The 25,151-nt window shown below is 47.4% G+C and overlaps 1 protein-coding gene across 1 annotated transcript in view; it reads left to right on the top strand.

Moving 5' to 3' along the window:
* The window catches only part of TMEM132C (transmembrane protein 132C), a 171,425-nt gene that overhangs the window by 134,619 nt on the left and 11,655 nt on the right, over nt 1-25,151 (top strand). The window contains 2 exon segments of the mRNA XM_036393463.1: nt 15,555-15,698; nt 24,761-24,966. Of these exon segments, the coding sequence (XP_036249356.1) occupies nt 15,555-15,698; nt 24,761-24,966 (350 nt within the window).

Here is a 25,151-nt window from a genome sequence, read left to right as displayed (position 1 = left end):
CAGGAAAAGGAGCTGCCCAAGGACACTGCAGTGTCCCAGCTGTGGGGGCTGCTCAGGTCCCTGCCCTGCCCTGAGGGACACCCTGGAAAGTCTCTCAGCAAACTTTTCCCTGCTTTGGGTGGAACAAAGATAAAGGCTGCTCTGACCCATGGACTGGAGCTCGTCTCCTGTGAGCCATTCCAAACTTATGAAGCAAGGAATATCATGTATCTTTTATTGCCCTGTGCCTGATTACATTACAAAAAGAGTTGTAAGATGAAAACCAAGTGGTCTTCAAAAGATTAGTGCAACTGTTGCTATGGCATTCTGAAAGAGATTAAAGAATTGACATTGTCAGCAAGAACTGAACCTGAAATTTTAAAATGGCCTTGTAGGGCTTGGATCAGTGGAGCAAGTGTAGGGTAAATCAGCAGATCCATCTGCTGATGGGAACTGATGGGAACTGATGCACCCTGATGCAAACTGAATCCTTCCCTGTGAAAGAACATCCTGTGAGCTGCTGCTTGATCCAGTTTCCAGTTTGCACCCACAGGAACCTGGCAGTGCCAGCATCACTGTGAGGCTGGGACTCTCAGCTGCTCATCAGGCACTGTAGTTCCTCGTGTGCTCTTTGCTCAGTTGTGCTTGGTTTGTGTTTCTGTGCATTCTGAACTCACAGTGTTGGCGCTCCTGCTGCAGGAGCAGGGGCTGGACCCACTGCAGAGCTGTGACTCAGCCAAAACCACTTTTTGACAGTTTTATGTGTGCTTGTTAACTGGCTTTCCATTAAAACAGAGGTGATCAAAACCTTAGCTCCCAAAGCACTGTTGTTTTATATACACATTTATGTCTGCTGTTCCCTGAGGTAAGGATTTTTTAAGGTATTTCATTGTAATGAAGTCCCTGCAATACCATTTTAAAATATGGACCTGAATAAATAGAGTTTTCATCCCTGCACAGTGTGTGAGTTCACACCATAAAGCTCTATCTAGTTCAAGGGCACACAAGTGCAGAATTCTCACTCTGGTTCATCTTTCAGTCTTTGGTGAAGTGGAGGCAACAGGCACAGAGGAGCTTTCCAGAAGGAAAAATCCATTTCCTAATTTGCTTATCACAAACAAACAAATGAACAAACGGATCATCCACGTGTCAGACTTTTCAGCTGACAGGTATTGTCTCAGATAACTCGGTTATGACTCACATGGAATAAATACTGGGACGTAAGGAAATTTATTTTATGCAAAATGGAGTTATTCTATTAATAGTACTGACTGGGACAGCTTGGATCAGCTCTGCAGCCCCGAGCAGAACCTGAAGTCAGGAGATTTGAGAGTGAGAGTGGAAGAGCAGAGTTCCAGTGTCCTGGAGAGAAGGGACACACAGAGATGCTCCTGTGCCTCCCACTCCCCCAGTGCAGGCTGCTCAGAGGAGAGCAGCCCTGCTTCCTTCAGGATTAGGGGGATGTGACTGCATTACCTGTGCATAAATTGTTGGTATCAGCTGAGGACTCTGGACCTGCCTGTTCATGTAAAGCACCAATGTCACGCAGGGACAGGGACCTGCAGTGCAGATTGATTCACCTTATCTGGGGAGAATTGGCTTTTTGTGCTGCCTGCCATCAGGAAACAAAAGCAAAACATGGACAAACCGTTGTTCATTGATCTCAAATTGGTCAGAAGGTGCAGACAGCATAAAGAACCCAAAATGGCTCAATTTAACGCTGCCTTTTGAAGTCCCAGAGGTCATTTCTACAGCCCTTGCACTTTGCCTCCAGCTTCTGCTTCCCTCCATTTACTGCATTCCTGCTTTCTACAGTCCCATTCAGCCCTACCTTTTGCAGGAAATGAGAATGGATCAATAAGGCTGTCCCAGCTGGCTGCAATGAGTATTTCCATTGGTTCAAGCTGAATGTCATTTTCTATGAGTATGTGCAATTTCCTCTTGAGCATCCCCCAGTCTGACAATGCTATGGGATGGATTACTTTGGGATTTTTAAGATGCTGAGGAGAGGTGGGGCCAGCTAACTTTCAGGTTTTTAAAGATCTCTGAGAAATGTTAATATGAAGCTTAATAGATGCTCCTTAGTCTTGACAGGAGGCAAATCCTGCCAAGCAAACAAAAAATTGCAGAACAACAAGAATGCACAGGGAGACACAAAGTAAATGATTGGCTGCTGGGTGTGCTGGAGGAGGAGTGTCAGGAACCTCTGGAGAATTCTGTAAATGAGCCAGGCTGATCCAAGTCAGGGCTTGGGTCAGGGTTCAGAGAAGCTGAGCTCCCCGAGGGGGAAAGGAGGGACAGCAGGGCTGGCAGGGGGACACTTGTGTCAGCTCCTGGCACTGCACTGTGTGATGTGTGAAGTCTCAAGGCTGTGTTGTCTTGTGGTGTGTTTTGGGGGTTGTTTTAAGTGCTGCTTCAGCTTTGTGGTACTGCCCCACCAGAAGAAGACATCTTAAGCAGCAGTGACTATTTGAAGTGACAGCTGATGAAAATTCGGGTTGTTGAACGCAGGCACAGAGGCAATATTCCAGCTGCCACACGTGCCAGCAGAGCCAGCAGAGTGAGCTGTGCTCAGGAGGACCCTCCAGGGCTGGCCTGCTGCTGAAGCTGCTCAGGACTGTGCCCAGCCCAGAGCAGATGCAGGAGGGCAGAGGGCGCTGCCAGCAGGAGCAGAGCAGCTCCCGAGGCTGCTGCTTGCAGAGGTTTGCAGCTGGCAGAGAGCTGGAGTTGGAAGGCAGGGCAGTTCCTCACTGGTGATCCATCTGCAGCCTTTCAGGCTTTGCAGAGCTCAGCCATGGGCAGCTCTGCAGCTGGGGCTGGTCTGGCTGCACTCCTGCAGCACAGAGCTGCTGCTGCCAGGGCTGGGGAGCAGGACAGGGAGCTGGGAGAACATGGCATGGCTTTGTTTGGGAGAGGGAACAGCGCTCAGCAGCCTCCATGGCTGGATGATGCCTTCTCCTCTAGAATTAATGCACCAGTTCTCCATAAACTCAGTTTTCTCATTAGCTGTAGCTAACAGGTGATTGCGTAGACTTAACTAGTAAATACACATTTACTCTCCAGACTAACTCCAGACAGCAAACTTATTTTATTTTATTTTATTTTATTTTATTTTATTTTAGTTTAGTTTAGTTTAGTTTTATTTTATTTTATTTTATTTTATTTTATTTTATTGTATTGTATTGTATTGTATTGTATTGTATTGTATTGTATTGTATTGTATTGTATTGTATTTTTTGTGGTTTTCCATGGAGGGTAAATGGTCTGCAGCTCCTCAATGTGTCCCTCCCAGAGGTGGCAGCTGAGCAGGAGCTGCCAGGGCAGGCCAGGTGTGTTTGCAGACAGGGCAGTGTCTCAGCCAGCTGAGCTGAGGTGGGATGGATGTGACCCATACACAAAAGCAGAAGGGATTTCTCTTCATTGGCAGCTTCCATTGGTGATTTTGATCTGTAAAGAGAGTTCTGGTGTTTCTGGGGGAGGCCTCACTCTTCAGCAGCAGGTGAAATGTTTGCTTAGCAGAACTGTGCATTGTTTAGGCTCAACTCCAGTTGATGAGGTCTGAGGTGTTCCAGCTTGGACAGTGAAACGATGGAGACAACAGAAAGGGCCTTACTCTAATGGGATGTAATGAGGGAGCATGGGGTTAAAGCACCACCATGATTTTATGAGGCTCAGTGTTTTAATGAACTGCCCCCACACCTTAAAAACCCAGGAGCTTTTCACCTTCAATTTGCTCTGGCTGCGTGTTTGCCTTGCCCTGCTCTCAGTTTACAGTTCATTATCCAGACAGATGCTCATCACTGGGGGATGTTTGTCATGGAATTCACTCAGAAGCTGCACTTCGAACTCCCTGGTTCTGCTTGAGGGAGATAAAGCCCAGGAGAGGCAGGGCAGGGTTCAGCACAGTGCAGAGGACAGAGCTGGCACCGTGCTGCTGGCTCTCCTCTGCTGGAGATGGGAGCAGTGGGGATGGGATTGGATTCACCCATAACCCCAGAACCAGACGGGTACCAGAACCTCACCAAAGCTTGGACCACCAAAAAAAAACCACTGTAAAAGATGCCCCAGCTGTCTGTGTGACCCCATGTGCTGAGGGAATTCCCAGCCCAGCCCTTATGGCCCCATTGCTGTGGGGTGTCTTAGACCCCAGTTAAACTGCAGAGGGAATCCACACCAGCACTGGACTTTGCCCTCAGAAACAAATCATGCCTAATATTGAATGCTCCAGCACTGTGGCATGACCACCAGCACGCTGGTGAGAGAGGGAATTTCAGCAGGCAAATGGAAAAAAAACCACCACTGATATTAATTTTAATCAGGTCCCAATCATCTGATTTGTCCTCTGTATTTTTTTTTCCTCTAGCAGAGCTGATTGTCTTTCTGCAAGATTTGTTACCCCACAGAACAATAATGCAGGCTGTAATGATGTAATTTATGGCTGTAATTTGCTTTTGGAAATCCTCTATTAGTGAAAAATAGCAACAGTGCAGTTTTATTAATTGCAGGAGGTGACTGTTGAATGCTGAGTGTCAGTGCCAGAGGAGTGACTGTGCTGTACTCTGCTCCCCAAGGGCCTGCAGGAGCAGAGCTCTGTGTCCTTTGGAGGCTGTGGAATGAGTGTTTTGCTTAAACTAAATAAGTGTAAAAATAATTCAAGTTCACCGGGAAGTTTGAGGAAATGACAGAGGGAAGCATTAGCCTGTAAATTCAGTATTGAGAGGCACAGCAGAGTGTTAGTGCATCCCATAATGTGCTCACATAGTCATGGCTCTGCAGAATTGCACATTTATTTACACCTTCTACCCCCAAACTGCTGCTTGCAGTTCAAGCCTTGAGCTTCATTACTGAGCTGCACTCTCGGTGTGCCATGCCAGGGAGAGCCACTTCAGCTCCTTTCCTTCTTTAATGTGGACATTTTTTACCCTGGCACAACACTTTTATTTCCATTTGCATAAACCAGACTTTACCAGGACGTAGCTCGGGGGAAGAGCGTGCGGGCAGAAATCACCTTTGTGTGATTTAAAGGTGAATTCCCTTCCTCTTGTGTTCTGGAGCAGCCCTGGGCTGGCTGAGGGCCAGGCTTGCTGTAACCTCTGTGCTCTTGAGCTCTGGTTTTGGGGAGCTGACAGAAGGCAGGAGCCTCCTGCTGCTCAGGTGGTGTCAGCAGCAGAAAGCAAAGCCATCCGTCTCAGCCCCGGCTCCTCGGCATCACTTTGTCCAGGCTCCTCTGTGCCTTTTTTGGGGAAGTTTTACACAGTTTGCTGCTTGGTGGGGCCAGCAGAGGAGCCTCTCTCTGGAGCTGGGACAAGAAGTCAGTTGGAAGCGTGGAAAAGCAGGGCTGGGAGTGCCAGCTGGCACAGGTATCCCCAGGCATGTGCTGTAAGGATGCCTGGGAGCTGCAGGAACCAGCCCGGTGTGGGAATAAATAAATTCCAGGCTCAGCCATTCCTCCTCGCTGCCCTTACCTCATCCAAAGGATGGGCTGCTCATGAGGCCCTGGGAGCTCTGACAGCAGAAATAGGAATTGTCTGGCGGGGTGGGAGCCCCGTGTCTGTCTGCCCTGGGCTCTGTGGCTCTGTGGCTCAGGCCCACTGCAGTTGGCTCATCCTTACAATGGACATGGACGTGCATTTCCTGAGCAAGGTTTGGCTGACAGGATCATTCTGTACTGCTGCTTCTGTGGGAAGGAAAATTCCCTGCTTGAACAGGGATGCTGGTCTGCCTCCCCTGCTCCAGCGCTGGCAGGGCAGTTCTGGCCCTGAGGAGTAAAAATCAGAGTAATTCCATAAGTGAAGCCAGCTTTGTGACTAGAGGTGATGTCTTTTATTAGGCCATCCAATAGAGCTGGGAAAAAAGGCCAAGCTCTCAAGCACACTGATCTTTTTTCAGGCCTCTTTGAGCTGGAAGTTGCTGTGAGATGCTCAGATAAAGTTAATGGTCACTGGGATTGCTCCAGGTTACACTAACAGAGAAAATGGTGCTTTAAACAAATGGGTTTGGTGCCTTGGTCTGTCATATCCCTGACTTACACAATGATCAGAGCAGCCCCTTTCAAGGATGCTTCTCCAGCCAGGAGCCTCCAGCAGGGTCTGGACAAGCAGCCCCTGCAGGTAAAATGTTTCTGCTTGAGGAAGGGGGAGATAATTGCATCTGTGGTTATACATTCTGTATATATTTAATTTTCCTCCTTCTAGATGTATGCCAGGTTTGGTTTCTATAAGGCCCACCAGTCTATCAGACATGTGTCTGATCAATAATTTAATTTTCCTGTGTCACTCTCTCATCTTTTTAACCACAGTGAGTTTCTGATGTCTGTACAGTATCTGCTCCCATTAATGCAATAATCTTGTTCCTGCCCTCTGTGTGCTTTGTTTATGTAGAGCTGCTGTGAAGTCAGTGAAATCAATAAACTATTTGAAGAGGAAAAATAATCTAGGTGCAAGGATAGGAAATAATAATGACTATTTTCTGCATTTTTAGGACCACTTTTTCAAGAGTTTGTGGTGGTTTTGTTACAGATTTTGCTTATCAAAAATTAAAACTGTACAGCCAAAATAAGAAAAGAGCAAGCAGAAAATTCCTCTTCCTGATTTCAAACCAGACTAAATGAAATTGAAATACTGAAGCAGAAGCTGCCTGCTTCTCTTCCACTGTGGTTTGAGCAGGGCTCTGACATCCCCAGACTTCAGCCAAGTGCATTGCCAAGAACTGAGGATTCAGGAGCTTGTAGGACATGAGCTCTGCATATTAGAAGGAGAAAGCAGCTCATTAATAATCCATGGCATATTAATCTACCCAAATAAAGCAAGTTCACAACCTCCAGAGCAGCCATAAAAACCATCCCTGTATCACGCAGCACCCCAGTTCTTTAAAACAAGGAATTGTCCTTGGGACTTCATCCTTGAAGTGCATGAAGCATTTAAAATTCCTTCAGCTCAGTGACAGAGTTCAGATCACCCTCACAGCCTCAGGTTCATGCTCTTCATGTGTTTCCCTCCACTCCGTTTCCCAAGCCCTTGTCTGAGGGTTCTCATCAGATAAAAAATTCAGTGTATGGCTACAGATTGCAGGTGTTTTCATACATCTGCCAGAAATTAAATGTGTATCATTTATGCGCTGCATCATTGCATAAAACCAGAAGTTTTCAAGAGAACTTAGGACAATTTACTGCTTGTTTTATCAAGTGTAAGTGTGCTCAGAAGTACCTGCAAGTGTACTTGGATCCATGAGCAGCAGTGCTCTGAAGCAGCAGCAGCAGCAGTGGTTCTCAAGTGTGTTGGGCTCAGAATGAGGGCTTTTAACCTGTCACTTCACTCATTTTCATCTGTCTCCATTTCCTGTGCTAAAAAGAGCCAGTTATGGTGCTGGAGTTGGAATATCTCAGGTAATCACTCACATTTCCAGCCATAACTACAATTTTTTCTCTCTAGATAATGTTTCCTATATTAGTGCTTTCATTTCTGAGTCAATTTAGTTAAATACTGAAAGTGAGGACTGAAATGGCACAAAGAGGAGCAGGTAGTTTCCTGTGTTACAAATAACCCTCTTCTAAAAAAATCTGGGTTTTTTTCTTTTTTTAGTTGAGGTATATGCTTGGAGAAATAAAATGTAGGAATTCTGCTTCTCATCTTCTCCACTCACTTTGATGTCCTTATTCTATATTTTAAGTGCCTACAGAAAGATGAAATGTGGGATTCTGTTTCCCGTCTCCTGCAGTTGTCCTGAAAGGTTTTTGTTAAGTTTTAATGGGTTCCAGAATTGTTTCCTTTGAAGTCCTTTTCAGTTCCAGACTCTTCCTCCACACAGCAGGAAATGCCATCTTTCTTTGCAAATGCAGATTGGCCACGGAATCCTGGCATGGCTGTTCAGCCAACAGAAAGCAGCTTTGGTGTAATACTTGGGTTTTCCACATTTAATTTTATTCCTTTATTTAATATTATTTAACATTTGAGCTGTTCCTGGTGGGATTTGGTGCCACAGCTCCAGCAAGGCAGAGAATGCTCAGGTGCTCAGCCAGGTGTGCTGGGGATCAGCTGATCTGGGTGCCCTGTGCTCACCTCAGTCTCTGCTCAGCACTGACACATGGAGCCAGGATGGGGCTGATTTTAGAGAAATAATAAATTCACATTCAGGCAGTGGAACTTTACTGGTAGAAATATTAATGCAAGTGCTTAGATCTTTATTTCACAAGGGAGAGGAAATAAGATTTCCTGGTTAGTCTCAGTGCCTGTGGCAAACTCATACAGCTCCAAAATTAAGTTTTGAATTGGTTTTATGAACTGCATATGATAAAGTTAGTACAACAAATACAGTGAAGTAAATATTTACTTCTGAAACCAATTTGTTTAAAGAAATCTGAATTTGATTCTCAGTTGTTCAGAAGTAGAAGAAGTGACAGGAGCTTCAGAGGCATTGTGGTTCTGGGTTCTGTAGTTCTGTTGTTCTGTGGCTCTGGATTCTGTGGTTCTGGGTTCTGGGGTTCATTGTTCTGTGGTTCTGTAGTTCTGGGTTCTGTGGTTCTGGTTTTTGTGGTTCTGTGTCTCTGTGGTTCTGGGTTCTGTGGTTCTGTTTCTCTGTGGTTCTGTGGTTCTGGGTTCTGTGGTTCTGGTTTTTGTGGTTCTGTAGTTCTGGCTTCTGTGGTTCTGTAGTTCTGGGTTCTGTGTCTCTGTGGTTCTGTGTCTCTGTGGTTCTGTGGTTCTGGTTTCTGTGTCTCTGTGGTTCTGTGTCTCTGTGGTTCTGGTTTCTGTGTCTCTGTTGTTCTGGGTTCTGTGGTTCTGTGTCTCTGTGGTTCTGTGGTTCTGGTTTCTGTGGTTCTGTGTCTCTGTGGTTCTGTGGTTCTGGTTTCTGTGTCTCTGTGGTTCTGTGTCTCTGTGGTTCTGGTTTCTGTGTCTCTGTGGTTTTGTGTCTCTGTTGTTCTGGTTTCTGTGGTTCTGTGTCTCTGTGGTTCTGGTTTCTGTGGCTCTGGATTCTGTGGTTCTGGGTTCTGTGTCTCTGTGGTTCTGGGTTCTGTGTCTCTGTGGTTCTGGTTTCTGTGGTTCTGGGTCCTGTGTCTCTGTTGTTCTGGGTTCTGTGGTTCTGGTTTCTGTGTCTCTGTGGTTCTGTGTCTCTGTGGTTCTGGTTTCTGTGGTTCTAGTTTCTGTGGTTCTGGGTCCCGTGTTCCTGCCTCTCTGGACCTGCTGGCTGTTAAGGTTCTTCATTGCACCTGGCTCTGGAGCTGGAGGTCAGAGAAGGGCTGCTGGTCCCCCCTCAGCAGGGGCAGAAAGCTGCTCTGTCTGCCAGGATGATTCCTTTCCCATCGCCTCTGCAGGAGGGGCATTCCCAGAAGAATTTACAGCAGAATTTCTCAGGATTTGTCCCTTTGGGAAGGCCCCTCCTGCTCCTAACCCAGGGTGTGCCCATTGCTCCTTTCCCTGCTGGCCAGAGCCATTTATGGCCTTTTCACATGGAATGCTGATATGATTTTACCTTTTTGTTCACAATTACAAAACTCCTGCTGTCACAATGATGTGGGCAGAGCCCAGAGCTCTGTCCCTGGTTCAGGGTGACCTGGGCAGTGCCAGCCTTGCCTGGCACCACCTGCAGACAGAACCAAGCAATTCAGGTGCTCCAGTCCCTTCTTCCTTTGCAAGGGATGCTCACTTGTGACAGATGATAGAATTACATTTAGCAACACAGTCTGCATCTGCTAAATCAAAGTAATCATGGGTGATGCTCCCTCCTGCATGTCTGGATGCTAACAGGATGGATTCACTGAAGGAAAGTGGGGATTAGTCATCCTAGGATCCAGAGATATTTCTCTGCATCCCTGTCTCTTAATGTATTCTACATCCCCCTTCTCTGTCTGCAGAGTGTAATTTATCAGGACTCCAAAATTCCACTAGCAGGGTATTTGAAAACTGTGCAAGCAGGGAAGAGAACTGAATGGTTTGTTGCTAATGTAGGGGGCCAGTAATTAAGATTTATCTTAATGTGGAGACTAAGCAGAGACAGGATCCTTGATGAAAAGGGCATTGCATTTGCAGAACACTGAGTTCCCATTCTGAAGAGACACTTAGATCTTGATCATAAATTACACTGTCCACAAAAGCTGCAGGGAAGATTGTGCAGGGCCCACAGAATTCCCACCCCAGCTCTGCTTTCTCTGCTCCTGGCCCCAGGAAGCTGCCCCTGTGTTCCTGGCAGGGCTCCAGCCCAGGAGGAGCTGCTGAGGGGCCCCAGCCCTGATGGGCTCTAAATGCCAGAGTCACCTTGCTGGGCAGTGGGGAGGATGAGGCTGAATCCTGCCTGGTGTCCCTGCTCCCCATCCCCTCCCTGCCCCTCTGCAGGGCTCCTGGAGACTGTGGGGAGACTTCTGGAACAGAGCACCCAAATCAACCAACTCACCCAAACCAGACTTCCTGGGACAGAGCACCCAAATGAACCAAACCAGACTTCCTGGGACAGAGCACCCAAATCACCAATCCAGACTTCCTGGGACAGAGCACCCAAATCACCCAAACCAGACTTCCTGCAACAGAGCACCCAAATCAACCAACTCACCCAAACCAGACTTCCTGGGACAGAGCACCCAAATCAGCTCATCCCCAGCACACCTGGTGAACACCTGAGGCTCCTTGTGCTCTGAGTAGATCTGGGGATGAGCCAAACCCTTCTCAGAGCCTCCCTGGCCCTGTGCAGGGCTCCTGGAGAGCCAGAGCCATCCCAGGATCAGGGGCTTCAGGCAGATGCTGGGCATGGCAGGGGCAGCAGTGCCAGCCCCAGCTCTGGGTGTGCCCAGGGCAGATGTTTGGGCTGTGCCTGTTCTTGGGGCAGGTGCTGCCCTTAATTCCTGTGCCCTGTGTGGTGTTGTGTTGAGCAAAGCTTTAGCAGAGAGGAGACTCCTCACAGGGCAATCACCATCCAAAGGAAGCTTTGAGTTCCTTTGTTCTCCTGTCCTTGTCAGGAACAGACTGCAGCAATGGCAACTTCTACTCACAAGTCTGTTTCTTATGTAGATTTGGAATGGCCTGATTTTTCTCCACAGTTCATTTGTTCCTTAGCTGATATTTTCCATGGCTGTGTGGACCTCAGAGTCATGGAGTAACCTGGATTCAAGCTCCAGCCATGGAGAACCTGGATTCTCCCCGTTTGGGGGCTGAGGATGCTGTTAAGGCAGCAGGCTGTTCCCTTTTGGTGTCACTCTTGGACAGCATCTCCCCATTTCTCCTGCAGCTGGTATCCCTCATGAAGTGACAGCCCTTGTATTAGAAAGTGATCAATGAAGAGCAGCATTGAGGTGTGGTGGGCCAATGGTACTGAATCAAGTGAAAGAGCAGCCCCAAATCCAACCAACAAAATCTGCCCTTCCCCACTGCTGCCAGGGGCTGGCTCTGCCCCAGGGGTCCCCAACCATCCCACCCCCTGGTCTGTAGGAGCCCCTGCTCTTCTGCAGGCTGTGCTGAGAATTTCCAGAGCAGAATTCCTTCCCCTCCTGCACCCAGTGCCTGTGGAGGGGGTGTCAGAGGGCCCAGCTGGCAGAAAGCACAATGTATAATTTACTGTTAATCGTGGGATTATGGGGATCAGCAGAGTCTGCTGCCTAGCAGTGTTGTTTCCTTAATCAGCTGTAATCTCAGGAGCATTAATGACTGAACCCACACCCACTGTGCTCACCCAGCAGCCCCACAGCTGCCTGCAGAGCAGTGCAGAGCAGTGCAGAGCAGTGCAGAGCAGCTCTGTGCCTGCTCTGGGGCTGAGGCACAGCTCAGTGCCCCTCCTGGGCTGCCTGGGTGTTCGCAGCTTCACATCTCCCGCATCTCCATCTCCTCTGGCACACATCAGTGCTCCCCAGGGATGGGAGCCTCGGTGGGAGCACAGCCCAGCTCCTGGAGCTCTCCTGGGTGGGCTTTGTCCCCACTGCAGCCCTGTCAGCAGCCAGCACTTGCTGCCCCTGTGCTGCTCTGTGAGACAACTGCTGGGTTCATTTTAAGGGTAACAGTGCCCAGCTGCCCTTTCCCACAAGCTCCTCCAAGCAACTCTCCCTATCAAAGCATAACTGGCATTTTTGTGTCAGTCCTCCAGGTCTGTGCCACAGGTTTGTCACTGCTGAGGTGCTGTGGCTGTGAGGGGGACAGATCTGAATGCTGAGCCATAATTAACATCATCCTGGGAGATTCCACTCACAGAATTTCCAGCCTGCACACTGGACCATTCTCATGACCTCAGGCTCCCATGGATTTCTCTTGATAACACCATCTAATCAGATTTAGAGTTTAATTAAACAGCTGTCACTTTGCTTCCTCATTCTGCCACAATTTAATGTTGAATTAGTTCCTGAATCAGTCATGGCTGAATGCTTGCCTTTTTACAACTGAGAGCTTGGATGAACATCAGGTTTGCTCTTCAGCTAAGCCCAAGCAGCACTTTGTGTTCTTGCTCTTTGTGCAGAGCTCCCACTGCCCTCAGTGCAAGCTCCCTGACTGAAAAGGGGTGGAATAAAAAGTGAGATTGCTGCAGAGTCAGCCCTAGGGGTGCCTAGAACACATTTGCTCTGGGGAATTCTTCCCCCTTGCTAGGAAATAGGTGATGATTGTGCAAAGCAGTCCTGCAGAGTTTGCTGTGAGCAGGGCAGTGGCTGCAGCTGGAGAAGGAAGGGCTGAGGCCAGTGGACTTCATCCAAATAAACCTGAACCAGGCCAGGCCAGAGCACAAGAGCAGCTTTGTGGTGCTCTGAGCTCCACAGCAGCTCGGGGAGGAGAGCTTGGAGATCTCCTGCACAGTGGTGGGTTTGCATTAAATTCTGTCAATACATTTTAAAGGAATTTCCTACACGCAAAATTCAATAATTTGCTTTCAGATATCTCCTTTGATACCTCCTTGAGCCTAACCACTAGAGTTTCCTCTAATCATTAAAGGGAAATTTGTTCTTTAATTATACTATTTGTTAATTAAATGCGTTTAAATAGTAATTATTTCCTTCATATGTTGTATCCATGGAAGGGATGCCCTGGTAACAGGAAAAACCTTCCTAACACTTTGTAGATGTTCTTGAGGCAAGAAAGGCAGCCCAGCCTCTGCAGTGGCAGAGTCAGATGTTGTTGGGATTTGGGCATTGTGCTGCCAAGACAGTTGGAGGCTTCCAAAGCCAGGGCTCCAGTCTCCCTTGTTTCCATGAGGATTATCTGTGTAGCTCTGTTTCAGCTGTGCAGGTGCCAGTCCTGGCCTTTTTAGAGTTTGAAATTCACTTACAGGAACTTCTTTCTGACCTGGATATTGATGCTGACTTACAGTGCATCTTCCTTGTGTGTTTTTTCAATTTACTCTACTTCCCTCATCTTTGAATTTCTTGGGGAACAAGTCCAAACACTGCTATCAGATGCTTCCAATTTTTTTGTCACATAAAATAAATTTCATTTTAAAACTCTACTTGCTGCCTGCGCAGAAAGTAGATTAGTTCTTGGGGGATTTTAAAAATTAAAGAATGTGGAAATGGCCAAGATATTGTGATTTTGAAAAGTGCCTTCATTTTAAATGAATCTGTAGTCTCTCTGAAAGTTTCTTAGGAATGCTGTCTGTGTACTCCTGAATTAGCCTGCAATCAGGGCAGGATATTGCATTGAAAAATGAGACCCAGAAGCCCCCACGCTGCTGCTGCTGGAGAACAATTATTGTCCTGGTGGTGCTTGACATGTCCTTGAAGATGGGATTTGTGCCTGACAGAGGGTGTTCAGGGGCTGGGAGAATGCAGGGAAGCAAATCCGGGTGCTCATGGACAGACAGACAGACATACAGAGTCTGCTTGACTCCTTTCATTTGCTCTGTTTCAGTTCAGCCTTTGGGGAGTTGGGCTGTGGATGTTTCCTGTGCTGTGCAGAGTTTTCTGTCAGGTTTGTGGTGATTGTCCCTGGATTGCCTTTGGCTTTATTGCAGCAATATGAAGGGAACACAAAGCAGGCAGCAGTTGTGCCATGAGGCTGTTCCACATCCAGGGATGGAGAATACACAATTCTCTATTTTAGTTCTAAACAAAAACGACAATAAAATCCAGGCTTTGTTCCTTGGTCTCTTTTTCTGGTTTGTTGTAACTATCACAGGGCACTTGGAGCCTGAGGAAGGGAAGTGGCAGAGCTGAAAATTGCTTTTAGTGTGGTGTGTAATATATTAATTGCTTACACATCAGTATTTCTTAATCTGTGTAATAGCCATGAGTTATGGCTGCTTTCAGGGGAGGCAAAAGGTTCCCATCTCTGCTCAGGGCTGTGGCTGGGTGGGCACCAGTCCCCTCCCAATGCTGGGCATCTCTCGTGCTGCAGTAGGAATCATTTAGGGTTCTTACCTTTCTAGAACAGCCAACATTCCTCTTTAGCATTTCCTTTTAAGTTTGATGGGATTTCTTAAGAGAGCTGCAGGAGAACCTGAGAAATAACAAGTTGCCAGATGAAAAGGAAATCTGACCTAAATTTCAGACTCACTAAGCTTGAATTGAAAACAGTATCAACAGTGTCAGTGCCCCGTTTTGCTGTTGACATCAGTGGCTGCAGTCCTCATGACTTCAGTGCTGAGGAATTTGCTGAATATTTTATTCACTTTATATTGAAAGCTGAACAGTTGGAGAAAACTTTGAAGTTTTTCCTGCATGGGAATCTTGGGAATACATTGATGCTGACATAGTTCAGGAGTTCCAAGTGTTAGCCTGGCCGGTGGTGCATTGAAAGGCTTTTATATGGCACAGCCCCAGCTCAGACTTCAAATTTCCTTGTTATTTCCCCTGCAGTTAACAGCATCACTAACTCCTTCTGGATTCCTTACATTGCTTCATTGGCCATATCAGAGGAAATTAAATAATCTTGAAACAGTTCCAGACACAAAGTTCACGGAGAGGCCCCGTCTCCGCAATGGGCTTGGATTCATTTCTGCTTTGGAGGCTCTTTTATCCCTACCCGAAGGAAGCAGGCTGTCCCCTTTTGGTGCCACTCCTGGACAGCATTTCCCTCTTTCTCCTGCAGCTGATATCACTCATGAAGTAAAAGCCCTTGTATTAGAAAGTGATAAATGAAGAGCAGGATTGAGAAGTGATTGCCAGTCAAGTCTACGTTAGTAAAAACTCTGAAATCACATGTTGGAAGGTCAATATTGGGAATAACCCCTCATGTCTGAAAAGCAGAAGATACCTGTGGGCTGTGCCTGACCTGAGTTTAGAGAAAGGTGCTGTTGAACAGAGTGCAGCACTGGGTGTTCATCCAGCAGATCAAACAGGGCTGGGATTTCACTGCCTTTTACCAGGCTGCACTTCTCTGGGGGTGAGCTGAGGCACGTCAGGCACCCAGAGCTGATGTGAGCAGTGCTGTGCTCTCTGGGCATGAGCTGAGATTTTCAGCCCCTTTTGCTGATTGATGTGGGCTGTGCTGGGGTTCCATTGCCTTTCACCAGGCTGCCCCTCTCTGGGGATGAGCTGGGACACTTTGACCACCCAGAGCTGATGTGGGCAGTGCTGGGGTTCCATTGCCTTTCACCAGGCTGCCCCTCTCTGGGGATGAGCTGGGACACTTTGACCACCCAGAGCTGATGTGGGCTGTGCTGTGCTTTGTTTCGTGCAGGACACAGAGATCCTGAACACGGCCATCCTGACGGGCAGGACGGTGGCAGTGCCCATCAAGGTGGTGTCCATCGAGGAGAACAGTGCTGTGACAGACATCTCGGAGTCTGTGGAGTGCAAATCCTCCGGGGAGGACGTCATCAAAGTAAGTTCCTGCCACCCAGTGACTCCTGGGCTTTCACATTTCACAGGAAAAAGGAAAACAGCCTGGGAATAACCACAGCCTGGGCTGCTGCAGTTCTCTAGCCACTTGTTTGGGAAGAACTTGTTTTCCTGAAGCAGCCTGTCCTTTGATTAGCACTTGGGGCCTTGCTGTGCTCTTCTCCTACTTCCTGCAGAAATAATTTACCTGCCCTAAAAGGGTTCCTTCCAATGATGTGTGCACCATCAGAACACTTTGAGTGGCTTCAGGAGCCTCCCCTGCCTGGGGCACTCAGAAGCTGAAGTGGAACAAATGACTGGAGGTTAACACAGCATTTATTGGTACCAGCCAGGGACATTTTCAGGTGTAATTTCTCTCTCTTCAGGGCTGGTTGGAAATTGCTCAGATGGTGGGAGAAGGTGTCTCCTGTGTGTTTGGAGTATATGCAGAACCTCTGGAGGGATGTGGCTGTGGCACAAGTGCTCACTGCTGTAAAACATACAGCTGGCTGAAAAACACAGCTCAATTAAGTGCTTGGAACAAAAAGGTTTGCTCATCTCATCATAGAGGAAAAAAGGCTTTTTCATTTTTTTTTTTCATCTAGAATGTTCTTGTTTCCACAAAATTTCTTTCTTTACGTAGGGAAGTGGTTTGGGGTTCAAGGCAAATTGACATCTTCAATTGGTTCAGATTTTAAAAAGCACTCAGAAAGCTTCAAATGAGCACAGAGGCCTTTCATCCTTAATTCATTTTGAAATTCTCCATCAAGCTTTTATGTTCAATTCTTTAGAAATTCCTTCCTCTGTGAAAACCTGGTGTAGAGACCTTGTTGGGAGTAACCTTTCTGCTGAAAAATAAAATCCAGTCTTCATAAATTTTGTCTTTTGGGCAGAGCCCATGGTGCAAGGGCTGTGTGCATGAGTTTACAGCTCATGTAAAGCCTGTAGATTACCTTAAAGCACAAACTCAGGAAAAGAAAAAGGAGTTATTGATGAGAGCTATTCAATATTTCTCATATTATCATCTCGAGGTTCAGGCAGATATTACTGTGTGCTTTGAATTGTGTGGAATTTCTGGTAATTTGGGTTCAGCCAAACCTGACAGTGAGACCAGAAGCTGAAGATGCTCAGTGCCTGTCTGCACTTGGCCTGTAATATTTAGTTAGCAAATAAATCTCCTTTGTATGGTTCATGTAAAGAGCTTATAGGTAATGCTCCTGCCCAGCAATTGGCCATCAGCTCAAAGCTTATTTATATTAATTTTTACTTCAGTTGGGCTGAATTACATTGTTCTCAGTAACAGAACCCTGTGGAAATTTGAGTTTAAGATCTCTCTGCAAATAGCAGGTAAGAGTTTCCCCGTGATCCTCATGGTCCCAGGGCAGTTCAGTGCACAGTTTGAATGTGCTGACTGCTACTCCTTTTACTTCTTTTATTGTCTCATAGTTCCCAGTCTTTATTTCCAAATTTACAGCTGATTTCACGAACTTTAAATGCCTTTGAGTGCTCTAGACCTTCACACAGTGGTCCAACCTTTTAAAAGTGAACACAAAATTTATTATGGCACTAAAAAGGAAGCAAAAGCCAAATTTTATTTTGCCAAGCTGGAATTTACCAATAGGATCCATCTGTCTGGATGCATTAATGACAATTGCAGTTGCATGCAGGGGCTCCTTGCCATCTGCTGCAGCTCAGGTGGGTTTTGCTGCTTTTGCTGCTGTTCTGTGCTCTTTGCTCAGGAGCAAACCCTGCTCAGGCTCCTGCAGAACAGGTGTGGTGCTGCTGTGAGGAACACGACAATCCCCTACCCTGAAGGTTTGAGTCTGTGTTCAGTAGCTGAGGAGCTGCCAGTGCAGTTCCCACTGACACTCCCAAAAATAACCTGAAAGCCCTGGGACAGCAGCAGCTGCATCTCTGGGAGTCCAAGGCAGCTCCTCCATCTCTGGGAGTCCAAGGCAGCTCCATCTCTGGGAGTCCAAGGCAGCTCCATCTTTGTGAGTCTAGAGGCAGCAGCTCCATCTTTGTGAGTCCAAGGCAGCTCCTCCATCTCTGGGAGTCCAAGGCAGCTCCATCTTTGTGAGTCTAGAGGCAGCAGCTCCATCTTTGTGAGTCCAAGGCAGCTCCTCCATCTTTGTGAGTCCAAGGCAGCTCCTCCATCTCTGGGAGTCCAAGGCAGCTCCTCCATCTCTGGGAGTCCAAGGCAGCTCCATCTCTGGGAGTCCAAGGCAGCTCCATCTTTGTGAGTCCAAGGCAGCTGCATCTCTGTGAGTGCAAGGCAGCTCCTCCATCTCTGGGAGTCCAAGGCAGCTCCCTGGCTCTCTGCTGGCTCCTTCATCCCTTCTGATGCTGTGTGAACACAGAGTCACTTGTGTCAAACTGAATACCTTAAAAGCAGGGGAGAAAGTCACAGCATGGAAATGCCATTGTTTTGCTGCTCTGAAGCCCTGTGACTTTGAAGGTTTTTCTTCTGGCAAATGTGCTATGTTATATTCTGAACAGGATAACAAATGGAAACTCCACCTCCTTGCCCCCCTCCATACTTGCCATAGTGCTGTCATTTCTGGGATCAATATATTCAGCAGAGCAGCAGAACTTGAGAGGAGCTTTACAGAAATGAAGCTTTACCACAGCCTTGTGTCAGATGCCAGCAGACAACCAGGGCAGCAGTGGCTGGGGCTCCCACAGGAGCTGTTCTGTCAGGAATGGGCAGCACCAGCCTCTGTGGAAACTGCAACTCACAATGGGCATGGACTGGGATACATTCACAATGGAAGTTGTCAATACCTTGCCATCACATCATAGGCAGAAGTTTCAAGGGCAGCTGAAGAAACTTCTAAACTGTATCCTTGCAGACTTCCCTCCCCTGTGCCATCACCCAGCTCTCTGCTTGCCCTGGGGATGGAGAGCCAGTGCAGCCCAGGTGAAAAATCACAGCAACAGCACCTCAAGTTCCACAGGAAGTGCTTCAGAGTCACCTCCAAAGCTCCAACACCAAGACTGGGAAAAGAAATCTGAGAAGCAGCACCAGTGTTGTGCCAGGTGTGATGGGAGCATGGTCAGTTTGCTCCAGACCTGATGAATGCAGTCAGAAGAGAGGATGGTTTGATTCTGCTTTGCTTTTCTGCCCCTGGTTGTAGTTTACTCACTGTGAATCTGTGCATTGTACATACACACTGAGTTAAGGAGTTACAAACACTGTGATGGAAATGCACAACCACTGCCCAAACTGTGAGATGGAATTAAAAGCGATTCCACCCTGGGATCTTGCCTTGCCAAGCAGGAAATCTGGGGCCATGCTGCAAATATGGGCTGCCACATCCCCAGTGAGCAGGAGCCAAGCTCTCTGTTTGTCCCCATTTCCAGAAATTGCTTGCCTGGAGAGTGCACAGAGCAAGGCAGATTTTGGGTTCTGTGATAATGCGAGCTGCAGAGAGCTCCTGTGGCTCAGCACAGCACAGTCCAGCCTCAGAAGCTGGTCATTTGGGAGCAAATAGATGCCCTCCAGTCCCAGCTGGCATTCTGTGCCCCTTTCACTCTCTCAGTTCTGTCGTGGTGAATGATATTCAGTTAGTTAAATGTACTGCTGCTGCTCTGCAAGGCTGCCTCTGAAATCTCTGTAATGAGATTAGATAATGTGCAGCCTTTGCCCTAAGAAAAGCTCTCTTGCTTTGGGGGCTTTCTGCTTAGTTTTGCTAATCTGGCTGCTGATACTGAAAGTGCAGCCCCTGCTCAGCAGAGAGAGCCCAGATTGCACCCAGAGCATGGCCCTGGTGTTACCCAGCTCTGCTCTGCAGGGCTGGGGCTCCCAGCTGGGCTGGGCTGGCATTGCTGGGAGCCTTGCCTGAGGACTGGATCCACTCTGGGATGGGTCTGTGTTACTGATCTGTGTTACTGATGGGTCTGTGTTATCTGTCCTGAGGACTGGATCCACTCTGGGATGGGTCTGTGTTACTGATCTGTGTTACTGATGGATCTGTGTTATCTGTCCTGAGGACCAGATTCACTCCGTGATCCTCTGTGTTACTGATCTGTGTTACTGATGGGTCTGTGTTACTGATGGACCTGTGTTACTGATGGGTCTGTGTTACTGATCTGTGTTACCAATGGATCTGTGTTACTGATGGATCTGGATCCACTGTGGGATGGGTCTTTGTTACTGATGGGTCTGTGTTACTGATCTGTGTTACTGATGGGTCTGTGTTACTGATGGACCTGTGTTACCTGTCCTGAGGACTGGCTCCACTCTGGGATGGGTCTGTGTTACTGATCTGTGTTACTGATGGATCTGTGTTACTCATGGACCTGTGTTACTGATGGGTCTGTGTTACTGATCTGTGTTACTGATGGATCTGTGTTACTCATGGACCTGTGTTACTGATGGGTCTGTGTTACTGATCTGTGTTACTGATGGGTCTGTGTTACTGATGGACCTGTGTTACCTGTCCTGAGGACTGGCTCCACTCTGGGATGGGTCTGTGTTACTGATCTGTGTTACTGATGGATCTGTGTTACTCATGGACCTGTGTTACTGATGGGTCTGTGTTACTGATCTGTGTTACTGATGGATCTGTGTTACTCATGGACCTGTGTTGCCTGTCCTGAGGACTGGCTCCAGTCTGTGATGTGGAGCTCTCAGCAGCACCCAGCCCCACCAGCACCCAGCCCTGGGTGCCTCTGAGAGCTGCAGGCTGCTCATTCTGAGGGGTGCAGCTGAAACCAGCTCATGCAGGCAGTGCTGCCCTGCTCCCTGTGCCACAGTGGGAATTGTTCCTCAGCTATCCCACCAAACTGAGTCATTTTGGGGGGGATCACTGGTGGAAAGGGCTCTTGGGGTTGTTCCTGCACTGATGTGAGCAGACCAAGCCTTTGCAGTGCTCAGGTTTGCCAGCCTGCAGGGCTGTGTTTGCCTCTGTGCTGCTGGAGCAGCTCTGGCTGCCCCTCCTGAGCCCCTGAGCAGCTCCTGGGATGGAGGTTTCCATTCTCAAGGCTGCTCTGACGTTGCCACAAAGCTGTAAATAATAGCATGGAAGAGCTCAGGTCTGATGCTTTAACTTTTAGCAGACTTAAACAGTCTAATTTGAAAAAATGAGTGTTGAGGGCCTTGAGACAGCTTCAGTTTTCCACTAGGTTACTGATTATTCAGGATTATGCAGCCAGGCATTGAAATCCTTCTTAGGAAGCCTAATGTTCCTGTAGCAGAGGATTTCCTTTGTGTGAAACCATGGTGCTTAATTGGGATCAAGGCTGGACAGCCACACAGAGTGTCTCTTTCAAAACCTGGAGAATTTAATAGAGGATGATTCCCTTTCTACAGAGCACCTTGTTAAAAAGAAATCTTGGGAGAAATTCTATAGCAAGGGCATGAATATCCAAAAGAGTGTGTGGAATTATCACAGCCTAATATTTCCTGTAAATGATGTGCTGGTCTGTGGTGAATCAGTGATTCTGGTGCTCCTTAGTGCAATGAGTGGCTGCTCCCAGAGCCTGACCTGATGAGCTCCAGGTGCCTTCCTGGTGTGCCAGAGTGATGGCACTGAGCTGAACACAGGGATGAAAAGTGCTGAACACCACTATTCTTTGCTGATTATCCTGTAATTTATTTTTTTTTCACTGAAATTGAGATTCCTTTAAGAGGCACTGGAAAAAGCTCTCTGCTCACAGAAGTGCTGTCATAAATATTTAAACATTTATGTAACCTTTGAATATGTTAGCAACATTTACATTGGTATAAAAGAAATGGGTAAATGGGTTTACAGACAAAAATGCAAGATTCTGAACCTGATGAATACAAGCAGGACATCCACTGTAACCTCATCTCCCCATTTCTGCTCAGTCCTAAAACCACACAGATACCTGGAAAATGGACTGATGCCTCCCAGTTGATCAGTCTCCATAAACCTGACAGGATTGCTGCATTGAAAACTTCTCTTTCTGTCCTTCTGAACTGGGCTGGTATCTCCAGAGGGGAAAAGCACTGGGAGAATAAACCAGCTTGGATTAGAGCAGACTCACAGAGGCAACCACTCATTTGTTTTTAGGTTTTACAGTTGCCATTCTTCCACTCCTGTGTGCCACAGGCACAAACCTTGAGTTCTCCATCCCTTGAAAGGCAGCCCTAGCTGGTGTTTGACATGAAATTTGTCTTTCCAAAACTGCCTGTAACTGAAGGGAGATTTCTCAGGAGTCTGTAGTGGGATTTAACCTGGCAAACCCAGAGTTCTCCAGAGGTGCCAGCAGCCCCTGGCTGGCTGTTTGTCCTTGTCACATCCTCCAGCAGCTCCTGCTCCCTCCTTGCAGTCTGCAGTACAGAGTCAGGGTGGGATCAAAGCTTAATCTGAAATGGGGAAGTGCAGGGAGACCCAGGGGTTCTGCACTGGCCTGGCAACAGTTCCAGAAATGTCCTTTACATTCACTGCAGCCCATCTGTGCTTGCCAGGGGTGAGGGACGTTCCCTCCCCAGATCAGAGTGCCACAGGTACCACCCAGGAGGGACTCTCTTCATTTCCAGGCAGCAGTTTTCTCTGGCAGCTCAATAAAATGTGATTTGTTGCAGAGAGAATCTGTCCAAGTCATCTGGAAAGGCAATGGCCTTTGTTACAAGGGGGCACAAAAATACAATGCCAGGGAAAAGACAAAGAGGAAGCCTCCAGGGAATTGTGCTTAGCCCTGGCTTTGCTGTCTGCTTCTTTATTTCAGTTTTAATCTGGAGAAAGAAGTTAGGAAAATAGAAAAAAGGGAAAAGTAGCTGAATGCAGCTTAATAATGAAAGAAACTGCTGAAATAGCATCAGAGAACTCTTTAAAATGCAAAACTTCTTGCTGATCTGCTAAGCAGGAAAGAAAAAACCCAATCACTTAAAGGTGGTGGCTGAGCAGGCTTTCCCTTCATCATTGCTCACTTCTTCTGATGGCAGAGATAAAAAGCACTTTCAGAGGGAGGATGTTTTCATAGTAAAAGCATAAATACTACAGCAGATGAGAGACACATCAGTGCTCACAGAGTCTCCAGCCACTGGTAGAAACTTTCTTGGCCTGGAGTGGGCAGAGCTGAGAGGTTGTCCCTGCGCTGCTCCCTGTCCTTCCAGAATGCTGGCAAAAGCCTGGAGGAAAACAGAAAAGCACTTCTGTCTATCAAATACTCTTCAACAAATGTACCCTTTTAATTAAAAAATAAATTGAGTTCTAATGTGGCACAATTTTTTAAAAAAAATCTGCTTTCTATCCTTCCTCCATGGCTCCATGTGCCGTTGCCTTTGGCTGTCCCCACCAGCCCTGTGTTTCCATCCAGGAGAACAGAGCCAAGCAGTGTAGCCAAGCCTGCCCTGAATAACTGCAGATCCAAGTTGTCTGAGTTGTCTGGGACGTTATTTCCACCTTAGTGCTTTTAGATTGGATCAAACAGACATTCTGAAACAGCCTGGTGTGAACTAAACCTGTTCCTGTATTGCCATTCAAGCTAATGGATGGAAAAATAGGCCATGGCATTCATGGTGCTGAAATGAAGGTGCTTCTGCCCCCTTCAGCCTTTTAAAGTGGCCTCAGGTGGTCTGAGGGAGGAGCCTGAAGGGAGGGATGGCTCAGGTATTGCAGCAGTGGTAGTGCTTCAGTCAACAGAGCTCTTGGAGCATGACCCTCTGAGGCAGCCAGGCACAGAAATGTTTGTATTGTGTTCTCTGAAGTTTCTTTTTGCAATCTAATCATCAAATATTTTACCAGAATACGAGCAGTGCCTAAACCCAGGAGAGGATACAAATGTGGTGTGTCAGAGTGGGAGCAGTTCAGCTCCTGCATCTGTGGCCACAGAGGACATCCATCTGCTGGGTTAGTGTGGGGACACCAGCGCTGCCAGCTGATAGTCCTCATTTGAATAAAATGGGGTTGGGAATGGGTGGAAGGGAGCAGATGATAATATAAATACATGTTCAGGTGGGAGATGCATTTCCACCATTACCAGCGCTCATTAGGGGTGATGAAATAGAATTCTGACAGGATGGGAGCAAGAGCAGGAGCTGGGATCTGCTGGCTTTGCTGTTAATTTCTGCAGACATACCAGCTCATTTAGTAATGTAACAGCTCCCACTGCTCACCACTTAATGTATGATTAATGTGCCACTGGATTTCCCCAGACATTTATGACACCTTTAGGAATAGAAATGACAATGACTTTATCACATGGAGTCACTTCATACTATCTGCATCTCTCTTAATGATTTATATATCCAGGAGTGATTTTATCACTAGTACTCAGTAACATAATAAATGAGAAAACTCAATGGTCTGTAAATTACAACACTGATTAAAGAAGTGATTACTGATATAACTCTTACATGGCTATGATAATGCTTGCTTATATTCCAGGACAGCATTTACATATTAATGATAAATCTACTGTAGTGTTTAGAAATACTTTACAGGTTTAATCAAAATGTAAACATTTACAAACAGATAATGTTTATTGCAGAGGAAATGACTTCTGTTACTCTTCAGTGGGTGAAATCTACTGCAGAGCCAGTGCTGAAAGCAGCATCACCCCTGATGGAGGTCGTGTTCAGGGCAGAGCTTTGACTGGCTGCTTGCCCCTGTGGAGCCCAGTCTGGCTTTGCTGGGTTCCTCTTGACCAAGCTGGGAGGAGCTTTGCTCATTAAGGATTCCCCAGCCCTGCCATCAGTTTGGAGCTCGCTGCACTGCAGAAAATCAGCTGCAGGCTTCATGAACAGCACGCAGCCCTTAGGCATCTCCAGCACGTTGTGTCCTGAGCCAGGGAGGGGTTTGTGTTCAGCTGCTCCCACTGTACCAGGCCATCATGAACATGCATGAAGAGAGGGGAGCCTCTGCTGTTTGTTCGGGGTTGAGCCGCCCGGGTGACACTTGGAGCTCGTTTTGCCACAGTGATGACCTTTTCTCCACCTTTTGCCACAGTGATCACCTTTTCTCCACCTTCTGCCACAGTGATCACCTTTTCTCCACCTTCTGCCACAGTGATCACCTTTTCTCCACCTTCTGACACAGTGATCACCTTTTCTCCACCTTCTGCCACAGTGATCACCTTTTCTCCTCCCCCTCTCAGGTTTCTGACAGGTGTGACTACGTTTTTGTCAACGGCAAGGAGATGAAAGGCAAGGTGAACGCTCTGGTGAACTTCACCTACCAGTACCTGAGTGCCCCCCTGCAGATGACGGTGTGGGTGCCACGCCTGCCCCTCCAGATCGACATTTCCGACACTGAGCTCAGCCAGATCAAAGGCTGGCGAGTCCCTGTGGTTTCCAACAAAAGGTGCGTTGGAGTCGCTGCATTTTTGGGTGGTTTGTAAAAGGAATGCTCCCAAAATGCTGCCTCTTCCCCTGAGGAGCAGCAGTACTGGTACAGCTTTGCACTGGGCATCTGCAGATACGATAAAGCTGGTAAAGCTGTGGGACTCCTGCTTCTGTGCATGTGTGTGTGTCTTGGGCAGCAAAACA

The sequence above is a fragment of the Molothrus ater genome, chromosome 18, assembly GCF_012460135.2.
Source record: "Molothrus ater isolate BHLD 08-10-18 breed brown headed cowbird chromosome 18, BPBGC_Mater_1.1, whole genome shotgun sequence".
Lineage (NCBI taxonomy): Eukaryota > Metazoa > Chordata > Aves > Passeriformes > Icteridae > Molothrus > Molothrus ater.
Note: the sequence above shows the minus strand (reverse complement) of the source record. Positions and strands in the feature narration are given on the sequence as shown.